The following is an 11,242-nucleotide window of genomic DNA, read 5'->3' on the forward strand; positions in this document are numbered from 1 at the left end:
ATAGTGGTTGGAGGAGAAGGCAGGGATTGTTCACCAATGAGAACACAGTGGTTGGAAGAGAAGGCAGGATTGTCCACCAATGAGCCCACAGTGGTTGGAGGAGAAGGCGGGGATTGTCCACCAATGAGAACACAGTGGTTGGAGGAGAAGGCAGGGAATGTCCACCAATGAGCACACAGTGGTTGGAGGAGAAGGCGGGGATTGTTCACCAATGAGAACACAGTGGTTGGAGGAGAAGGCAGGGATTGTTCACCAATGAGCACACAGTGGTTGGAAGAGAAGGCAGGGATTGTCCCCCAATGAGCACACAGTGGTTGGAGGAGAAGGCGGGAATTGTCCACCAATGAGCACACAGTGGTTGGAGGAGAAGGCAGGGATTGTCCATCAATGAGCACACAGTGGTTGGAGGAGAAGGCGGGGATTGTTCACCAATGAGAACACAGAGGGTGGAGGAGAAGGCAGGGTTGTCCACCAATGAGCACACAGTGGTTGGAGGAGAAGGCAGGGTTTGTCCATCAATGAGCACACAGTGGTTGGAGGAGAAGGCGAGGAATGTCCTTGCATGGCCTAGTCAGAGCCCAGACTTAAACCCCATTGAAAACCTGGGGAATGATTGAAGACTGCAGTCCACAAAAGGTCACCATCAAATGTAACTGAAACTTGAGCTGTTATGCAAAGAGGAGCGGGCAAAAATTGCAAAGTCTAGGTGTGCAAAGTTAGTAGAGTCAAATTGTCACAGTCCCTACCGTGCCAAGCAGACAGCCAGGTTTGGTCTCACCCCAAGTGGCTCAAGCTGGTATTGACCCTTTAACCTTCTGTTTACTGTTCCTGTTGCTTTGCCTCTGAGCCATACCTCAGTTCTTATCTCAGCCTTCTTTCCAGCTATGCCTAGTTCTGCATGAAGTACTAGGGCTATACTCTGGGTCTTGTTGCATTTAGTACCTGGCACTCCTGGTTCAGCTGAGGCAGTTTACCTAATCAGCTGGGTATAAAACACTGCCTCACTCTGAGGACATGGTAAGTTCATTGTCTCTTTCCTCTATCATTGCCAAAGGTTCCTGTGTTCCTGTGTCTCTTGTTTTGCCTAAGTATTCCTGTGTTCCTGTGTTCAAGTTACAGTGTTCCAATACTGACCCCGGCTTCTGACCCTGGCTTGTTTATTGTTTATTCTGACTTCTGGAATCCCTGACTACGGCTTTACGGCTTTACCTGGACTATCCTTTGGCAAATTCCTGTCAAGCCCCCGTGCACAGATTCACAGCCCAGGTAGCTTCTTACCTTGTTACCGTGGGCTGTGTGTATTTTCATGGGTGAGCTTACATCTCTGCACCATGGACTCCAACCTAGGTAAGCCCTTACACAAATCCCAACAGACTAAAGGCTGGAATTACACCAAAGGGGGGCCAACAAAATACTGACACAAAGGGGGAATACTTTTTCCAACTCAGTGATTCTATTATTTTATTAAATAAAAAAATGTAATTTAAAAAAAATAATTCTGACATGTTGGTGTTCTATCATTTGCTTGGATGTTATACGTTTCACTAAGTGAATACAGCTGAATAAAACAAAAACTGTGTCTGTCTTCATTTCAGGCAGCAAAGCAACAAAATGTGATTATTTTGAAGGAGGGTAATTCTTTTCTATACCCACTGTACATCGAGGTAAAGTAGAAAGTCATATTAAAGTATATGCAAACAATCACCTTGTAAACAACCCAATCAGTTTAAAATTGAATTGAAAGGCAAAACATTTGTGTATAGATATAAAAATAAAAAAACATTATAAATACTTTTTTTTCCTTTTTATAAATTATCACATTCCCTCTGTTCTCAGCTGCATACGTGCTGGGGGAGGAGACACAGCAACGCACTGAACTTTCTAGTGTATGGCTGTGCGGGGGTGGGGTGTGTCATGATCATTGGAGGAGAGCAGGCTGAGTTCCCAGTATAGCTAGAGAGTTGACCATGCTGTGCTCTCCTGCTTAGTGAGGTCAGTTTCCAATAGGAGAGTAGGAAAGCAGAGGGACTGGCAGGAACACCAGGGATTTCACATAAAGGAAGTAATACAAAGAGAACAGGAGATTTTCTCATTCAAGTACATGGTGCAGCAGCCACATATCAGGAATATGAAATGCTGGGGTAACAAACACTTTAATGTCTGTGGCAGGTGTTGGAAGGTTCCTCGAGGTCATCAATTCAAGTCCTGAAGGTAAATTGATCCCGTGCCTGGTGTGCTCAAGGAGGATCAGCAGGAGACTCAGCAGGAGGTGAGCTGGCGTGTTTAAAAGAATACACTTCTTTCTCAGACCCTACAGGTGGTCCCTGCATTCCACATGGCTTACTGCTACCTCCAGCTCACTTCCTGTTGAGTCTCCTTCTGTTCCTTCTTGAACACACAAGGCACAGGAACATTTTACCTTCAGGACTTGTATTAATGACCTAAGGGGACCTTCAAACACCTGCTACAGACCTTAATATGCCTTTCTACTTTACCTCAATATAAATTGCCATTTGGCTTTATAATAAATCCAGTTACTTATCTGCTAACCTTAGTCTGGCGCCACCCATTGTGTTCCCTTTGTTATTTCTTACAGAGTATTCTTCACTCTATGGGGAGCTGCCACTTAGGTTGTTTTAGCTGCATAAATTTATGGCCTTCATGGACTTTTTTATTTGAAGTTTTTATTAAAAATGTATTGTTATGCGTGCATAACAGTAGAAAGTAGAAAGGCTGAGCCTGGTGCCCTCTTGTGTTCCCTTTTTTATAAAAAAAATACAAGTATGTAGCAAATGGATAATTAATATTAATATTATTATTATTAATATTATCATCATTATTATACCGGATTTATATAGCGGCAACAGTTTGTGCAGAACTTTACAACATGAGGCAGACAGTACACTTACAATACAAATCAATACAGGAGGGATCAGAGGGCCCTGCTCGTTAGAGCTTACAATCTAGAAGGGAGGGTCAAGTGGACACAAAAGGTAATAACTGTGGGAGATGAGCTGATGGAAAAAATAAAAATACAGTTGTTAGGTGTGGGTAGGGTAGGCTTCTCTGAAGAGAAGGGTTTTCAGGGATCATCTAAAAGCTAATAAAGTAGGAGATAAGCGGACAGATAAAGGTGCGGTTGGATAAGTAGGAAGAGAACCAGCAAAGTGTACAGTCACGGAGACCAAAGGTGTGGAGTTTTTTTGAGGAGAGGGTGGTCAACCATATCAAAGGCAACAGAGAGGTCCAGGAGTAGGAGTACAGAATAGTGTCGATTGGTTTTGGCCGTTAGTAGATCGTTTGTTAGTTTTAGGAGAGCAGTTTCTGTGGAGTGTTGAGGACGAAATCCAGACTGAAGGGGATCAAGAAGGTTATTATCAGTGAGGTAGACGCTTAGTTGAATGTAGACCAGATATTTGAGGAGTTTGGATAAAAAGGGGAGCAAGGAGATGGGGCATCGGTTGTTAATATTGGATGGGTCCAATGAGGGCTTTTTAAGTATAGGTCTGACAAGTGCACGTTTTAGAGAGTTGGGGAAGATGCCAGAAGAGAGGGAGAGATTGAAGATGTGGGTTAGCAAGTGTAGCATAGGGCGAGAGGGTAAACGTAGCATTTGTGAGGGAGCAGGATCCAGAGGTTAGTTGGTAAGGTGGACATTAACAAGTAGTTTAGCAACTTAGTCTGTAGTGGTGGGGTTGAAAGAGGGAAGTAATGATTGTGCCTGTGGGCATGAAGTGTAAAGCGTGGAGGGTATCGGAACAGTAGAGATCTCCACGCAAATTGTATCAATCTTCTGTTTGAAGTGATTGGCGATCTCTTGGGCAGTAAGTGAGTTGGCGGGTGGAGGCAGTGGAGGACGAAGTAGAGAGTTGAACGTGGAGAAGAGTTGATGGGGAAGGGATGATAAGTTGCTAATGAGAGTGATAAAATAGGTCTGCTTGGCAGAGAGGAGGCTGGAATTGTATTTTTGGAAGGCAGATTTATATTGGTTGAAATCTCTCTGAGACTTGGTCTTACGCCACAGGCGCTCAAGAGCACGACCATGTTTTTTCAGACTTCTAGTATCATCTTTTTGCCAAGGTTAAAGGGGTCGGGGCTTGATTCTGTGTGTAGTGAGGGGTGCCACTGCCAGTGAGTCCAGTGAGGCTAGAAGTGAAGCGTTGTAGACAGAAGTGGCTAGGTTGGTGCAGGATAGGGGTGAGATTTTGTCGTAGAGGCAGAGTAGAGAAGAGAAGGGTTGAGATGACGTAGTTTTCTGCGGGTAACTTTAAGGTGGTTGGAGGGAGAGGAGGTGAAGGAAAGAGAGAGAGTGAAACTAATAAGGTGGTGATCAGAGAGAGGCAATGGATAGTTAGAGAGGTTGCATGAAGTGCAAAGCTGAGAGAAAATGAGGTCAAGGATATTGCCTTCTGAGTATGTTGGAGCATGTATCCACTGCTTCAGGTCAAAGGAGGATGTTAGGCTGAGAAGTTTGGAAGGGGCAGGAGTGTTAATATTAATAGGGATGTTGAAATCTCTGAGAATGATTATGGTAATTTCAGAGGAAAGAAAGTAGGGTAGCCAGGCAGAGAAGTCATCAAGAAAGGATGATACTGGTCCGGGGGCCTGTAGATCACAGCTATCCTTAGAGAAATTGGAGTGAAAAGACAAATACAGTGTGCTTCGAAAGAGGAGAGTGACAGAGAGGGAGGTGGCTGAAGTACCTCAAAGGTTCTATGTGGGGCTAGAAGGATTCCGACACCTCCTCCCTTACGTCCACTGGATCTGGGGGAGTGAGTGCAGAGAAGACCACCATGGGATAGGGCAGCAGAAGACACAGTGTCGGATTTGTGTAGCCAGGTTTCGTTAATGGCGAGTAGGTTAAATGAGTTGGCGATAAAGAGGTCATGGAGAGAGGTGAGTTTGTTGCGGACAAAGCGGGAGTTCCAAAGGGCAGAAGAGAAAGGGAGTCTGGTCTTGAGAAGAATAGAAATGGGAACTAAATTGTGTTGATTGCCGCTGCTGCCAGAGGGTGCAGGGTGATGGGTGCATGGGGTACATTTAAATGATGGAGGCCCAGAGTTTGGGGATATATCTCCAGAGGTTAGGAGAAGCAAGAGGGTGAGGGAGGTAATATGGGAGTGGGATCTATATGAAGGGACATGGCCCAGGGTCTTGGAGATTTTTAGTGTGTGTGGATTTAGAATTAGCAGGAGTTGGTGGGTGCAGTAATAAGGAGAGGACAGAAGTGAGGGTGATTGATATATATATATATATATATATATATATATATATATATATATATATATATATATATATATATATATATATATATATATGCTGTGGGGGGGAGAAGAGGGGTGAAGGAGAGATAGTTTTAGGATAGAGGACAGAGCTGTCAAAAGTGTTTATCTTGTGTCCCTTCGCTTTGTGCATTCGCTGAAGTGCAGAGTCAGAAGTGCTCCCACTTATAGAAATCACCACTTTGAGAAAGAGCCCAGTTGCAAATATGTGCCCCCTGCAAATGCTTCCCCCAAGAGAAGCTTATATTTATACTGATAGGGGTGGGGTGTGGGTGGATTTCAAGTATCACTTATTTACAATTCATATCTTTTATTTTGTTTGGTATGGTAGGGTGGCATTTTATATCTTTAAAATTTCAGAGTAAAACTGAAAGCGGAGGTCCGCCGACAATAGAATTTTTTTTTAAAACAATTTAGACCCATACATATTGTCATTGTTACACTCACATGTTCAATGACAGATATCCCCCGATGTCCGGTTTGGTAGCAAAAATGTAGTTTTAAAATTTGTTGCTGGCAGGTTTCATCTTGATTGTGGGCATGTGAAGCCCACAAGCATAAACTTCCTGGATGTGGTGAATGCTAAGCTACCAGCATTCACCACGCATACTTAGTTTAAACTTCCACGTTGCCATCACAACGGGCGTCGTCATCGGAAGTTCCTGCCCAGTTGTGATGGCAACGAAGATATCCGAATCTCGCGAGAATTTGCGGTGGGCATCCGCACTGACTCCTGGGAATAATGGTACAGAGCTCCCAGGAGACAGTGCGGCATCGGAAATTACAGTCATACCCACCCATACCCGCGGGGGTCACAGACAGGAAACAAAGAAGAAAGAAAAAATATATAGGTACACCCTCTTTAAAAAAAAAAAAAATTCTTCCATTTAAAAATGTAAGCAATGCAATAATGCGATGGAGCTAAACTTGGAAATTTGTGTGGACCTCCGCTTTAAAGACAAAAGTATTCAGAGAACATTTTTTGGGGCTCCATTCCAGAAATGTATCTAAGAAACAATACAAATGTGTTTACATCAGCGGGTGGTTGTACTGATACTACAGAAAAACAATTCTAGATACTTTTTTTTCTTAAATGTGACAGAGTGTGAGGTTGGTTAATGTGTTCCTTACATGTTTTGAGGTAAAAGAATGAGTCTTCGAACCATTTGATATTAAAACACAACCAAATATAATTAACAGTACAAGAAAAGTAGAATTGTCAGATACATGGTTCACATTCTGAAAGTGATTTTAGATATTTTCTAATGGGGAAATTGTATTTATAGTGGCTTTACTAATGCATCTTCTACTCACTGTTGGAAAATGGAAAGCCTATTTACCATAATGACACTCAAACAGTTCCCAGATCTTTCTTTTTCCTGGGAAACTGGTTTTGTATAATAATCTACCGTAGATGTCCTAACCGGCTCTTATGGAAAGATACTCCACTTAATAATCACAATTCTTACAACAAAGAGTAAAATAATTTCTACAGCTGGGAATAAAAACAGCTTTTCATTGAATTATAGACGCCGGTCAGATATAAACATACTGTACTTATGTGTCTAGATAATTTCTACAAATGAGGATTTAATGTAGATGAACTTTCTATTACGGTTGAGACAATCCTTCTAAAACCATTGTGAATTGCTGCTCTCAAGTCCTGGTTCCTCAGGCTGTAAATCAGAGGATTGAGGAGAGGGACAATCGTTGTGTAAAAGACGGCCAACACTTTGTCACCAGCAAAATGTTGTTTGGGGCTTGGCCGGAAATAATTAAACATAATGGAGCAATAAAATAAAAAGACGACTGTCAGGTGAGACGTACATGTAGAGAAAACTTTACTCATTTTATCTTTAATTTGCATTTTCAGGACAGTTCTGAATATATAGACATAAGAAAGGATGGTCAGTATCAGAGAGCCACCTCCAATGAGGCCACCAAGGAGAAAGATGAGTAGAATGTTGATGTAGATGTCACTGCAGGAGATTTGAAGCAACTGGGGAAGTTCACAGAAGAAGCTTTCTATAATATCTGATCTGTAAAATGTTAAATTTAATCCACAAAGTGTGTGAACTAAAGTATTAGTCAAAGAAAAGCACCATACAATGGAGACCAACTGACCACATACTTTTGAACTCATGATCTGTGTGTAACGTAACGGCTGACAAACAGCATTATATCGATCATAGGACATGGCAGTCAACAGAAAAATCTCAGTATCGACGAAGAACATAAAGAAGAAGACTTGCGTTATACAAGCTGTTATGGAAATATTTCTTGTCTTGGTGTGAAGGTCAAATAACATTTGTGGGACGGTGACTGAAGAAAAACAGAGGTCCAAACTGGCCAGGTTCCCAAGGAAGAAGTACATAGGAACATGGAGGTGAGAGTCGGTGACTATGAGGACAATGATCAGAAAATTCCAGATTAATGTCAGAAGGTAGATGAGAAGGAAGAAGAGAAAAAGGGGAAGACGAAGAGCTGGAAGGTCAGACAATTCAGAGAGGATTAACACTTCCAAAATTGTCTGATTTCTCATTGCAATATTCTTGGATCTTATTTTCTTGGTAAGATATGTAAATAAAAAATAAAGAAAACACGCATAAATCACAATGCACCTCTGAAATTCATTGAAAGGTTTGATTCACAGTGCCTTGAAAAAGTATTTATACCCCTTGAAATTAAAACAAAGACATAAATGTATTTTATGTGATAGACCAACACAAAGTGGCACATAATTGTAAAGTGGAAGGAAAATAATAAACATTTTTCAACATTTTTTTTACAAATAAATATGTGAAAAGAGTGTGGGGGGGGGGGGGGCATTTGTATTCAGCCCCCTTTACTCTGATACCCCTAACTAAAATCTAGTGGAACCAATTGCCTTCAGAAGCCATCTAATTAGTAAATAGAGTCAACCTGTGTGTAATTTAATCTGGGTATAAAAACAACTTTTCTGTGAAGCCCTCAGTGGTTTGTTAGAGAATTTTAGTGAACAAACAGCATCATGAAGGCCAAGGAACACACCAGACAGGTCAGGGATAAAGTTGCGGAGAAGTTTAAAGCAGGGTTAGGTTATAAAAAAATCTCCCAAGCTTTGAACATCTCACGGAGCTCTGTTCAATCCATCATCGGAAAATGGAAAGAGTATGACACAACTGCAAACCTACCAAGACATGGCCGTCCACCTAAACTGAGCGGCCGGGCAAGGAGAGCATTCATCAGAGAAGCAGCCAAGAGGCCCATGGTAACTCTGGAGGAGCTGCAGAGATCCACAGCGGAGGTGAGAGAATCTGTCCACAGGACAACTATTAGTCGTGTTCTCCACAAATCTGCCCTTTATGGAAGAGTGACAAGAAGAAAGACATTGGAGAAAGAAAGTCATAAGAAGTCCTGTTTGTAGTTTGTGAGAAGCCATGTGGAGGACACAGCAAACATGTGGAAGAAGGTGCTCTGGTCAGATGAGACCAAAATTGATCTTTTTGGCCTAAAAGCAAAACGCTATGTGTGGAGGAAAACTAACACTGCACATCACCCTGAACACACCATCCCCACCGTGAAACATGGTGGTGGCAGCATCATGGTGTGGGGAGGATTTTCTTCAGCAGGGACAGGGAAGCTGGTCAGAGTTGATGGGAAGATGGATGGAGCCAAATGCAGGACAGTCTTAAAAGAAAACCTGTTAGAGTCTACAAAAGACTTGAGACTGGGGCGGAGGTTCATCTTCCAGCAGGACAACGACCCGAAACATACAGCCAGAGCTACAATGGAATGGTTTAGATCAGGGATATGCAATTAGCCAACCTCCAGCTGTTGCAGAACTACAAGTACCATGAGTCATAGCGAGACTCTGACAGCCACAAGCATGACACCCAGAGGCAAAAGTATGATGGGACTTGTAGTTTTGCAACAGCTGGAGGTCCACTAATTGCATATTCCTGGTTTAGATCAATGCATATTCATGTGTTAGAATGGCCCAGTCACAGTCCAGACCTAAATCCAACTGAAAATCTGTGGCAAAACTTGAAAATTGCTGTTCACAGACACTCTCCATCCAATCTGACAGAGCTTCAGCTATTTTGAATAAAATGTAATGAAATACTGCGCCAACCCCAAATTTGAGCAGCCAACACAACAATAAGACTAATTGTGAACAAATGTGTAAATAAAAGTGTAGTGCTAAGAATAAGTGAACATGACACACCTTATGAGAGGGGTTATGTAATCTGAGAATATATAAAATGATCAGTTTCTCGTAGTGGAGAGTACAGGGTAAATATAAAAGACCTCTTGCGATGGTAAGTCGCACAGAAGTTCTAGTGAAAATTGCTAATAGCAAGGGTACTGTGATATTGGGACTGAATTTGACCTCAGTATTTTATAAGTGCTCAAAAATAAGCTTATATGTAATGAAACTTAAATGTGATTACATAAGAATAGTGGTAATAGTGACCTGCTGTGGAATAAAATGCACTATCATATATAAATAAAAAACAGACCTATGTATAACCATAGGCATGTAGTAAAAGGACAAACACAATACTAACTTCAAATTTAGGTGAAAGCAGACTCACAATAGTCCATGAAGCATCCAAAGTGAGCAGCAACGACTGAAAACCCACTGTTGCTAGAGATGTTAGACAGTCTCTTAAATAGACATATGGACAATGGATAGATGCACCTGGGAGTGCCTTCACCTTCCAAGGAAATTAGGAAAAAAGGGGGGTACTCTTACCAGAAGTAGTGGACCCAACTCACGTACGGTGGTGGATCTATCAGGTATGAAAACGGAGATATGGAGTCAGGCTGCCGGGATGAGCCATGCGATCGCCTCGTCTGTAGTCTGATGGAAATCCAGAGAGGCCACCGATTTTGAAGATGGATGGAACTCACCAACAGCAGGCAATGTTAAATGTAGCTCTCCAAGTATGTCTCCTGCAAATGTGGGTGTATATTCAAGGCATAAAAAAGAGAGAAGGCCTTCACATAGCGTAAATCCAATGATGGAATTTATTAAAATAAATAATATCCAAACGAATGAATATCAATGATAAAAATAAAAAAGGTTCAATTGAACAGTAAAACCAGCATAGTATGAGATGGCTTGGGCCAGCGTGTTAACCCTTCTATTTTGCGAAGAATGGGCAAAAATGTCCCTTTCTAGATGTGCAAAGCTGGTAGAGACATCCCCAAAAAGACTTGCAGCTGTAATTGCAGTGAAAGGGGGTTCTACAAAGTATTGAGGGGCTGAATACAAATGCTCTCCTCCCCCACTTTTCACATATTTATTTGTAAAACATTTATCATTTTCCTTCCACTTCAAAATTATGTGCCGCTTTGAGTTGGTCTATCAAATAAAATCCCAATAAAATACATTTACCTTTTTGGATGCAACATGACAAAATGGGGAAAATTTCAAGGGGTGTGAATACTTTTTCAAGGTACTGTAGGTCTATAATATGCAACAGAGGAATTATTCAACCAAATTCAAAAAATTTTGATCATGTAAAAACATGTAACAAATTCTTGTTACTATCAACAACATTGTATGATATGTACCATATTTTCGCTCCGTAAAAAGCACCCCCCCAAAAAAAAATGGGAACACCCCCCCCAGCCGCCACTGCCACAATGTTAGAATACCGTGCAGCCATCTCCCGCAAGCGTCAGGCGATCCTGTCATCCTGAGCCTGTCACCTGTCACTCGGCTTTGCCTATCACAGACAGAGGACAGAGCAGGCTGAATGGAGTGGCATTGGCTTGGGCTGCTCTGTCGGATGTGATGATGTCCTCGCCAGGCACAGGTCAGGCTGCATTGTATGACACAGGTCTGGCTGAATTTTATGGAACAGGACATGGCTGCATTTCATGGGCACTGGTAAATATTTTAGTAGACCATTTGGTTCAGAATATTTTGTTCTTGTTTTCCTCCTCTAAAACCTATGTGCGTCTTATGG

At 42.0% G+C, this 11,242-nt stretch overlaps 1 protein-coding gene across 1 annotated transcript; it reads right to left on the minus strand.

Annotated features, from left to right (window-relative positions):
- Positions 1–1,617: 1,617 nt before the first annotated feature.
- Positions 1,618–7,824, minus strand: LOC141147454 (olfactory receptor 1500-like). The gene is made up of 2 exons (XM_073634691.1): positions 6,921–7,824; positions 1,618–1,652 (listed from the first exon to the last, which is right to left on the minus strand). Exons 1-2 carry the CDS (start codon positions 7,822–7,824, stop codon positions 1,618–1,620), a joined length of 939 nt encoding a protein of 312 aa, XP_073490792.1.
- Positions 7,825–11,242: the final 3,418 nt, after the last annotated feature.

The sequence above is a fragment of the Aquarana catesbeiana genome, linkage group LG06 (assembly GCF_042186555.1).
Source record: "Aquarana catesbeiana isolate 2022-GZ linkage group LG06, ASM4218655v1, whole genome shotgun sequence".
NCBI classification, from domain to species: domain Eukaryota; kingdom Metazoa; phylum Chordata; class Amphibia; order Anura; family Ranidae; genus Aquarana; species Aquarana catesbeiana.

Excerpts from the sequence above, each read along its gene's own strand:
- LOC141147454 (XM_073634691.1), bottom strand. The coding sequence starts at position 7,824 with ATGAGAAATCAGACAATTTTGGAAGTGTTAATCCTCTCTGAATTGTCT. Across the intron at positions 1,653-6,920 it reads GAGAGCAGCAATTCACAATG|TGGGTATAGAAAAGAATTAC; the intron begins GTTTTAGAAGGA and ends CTCGATGTACAG.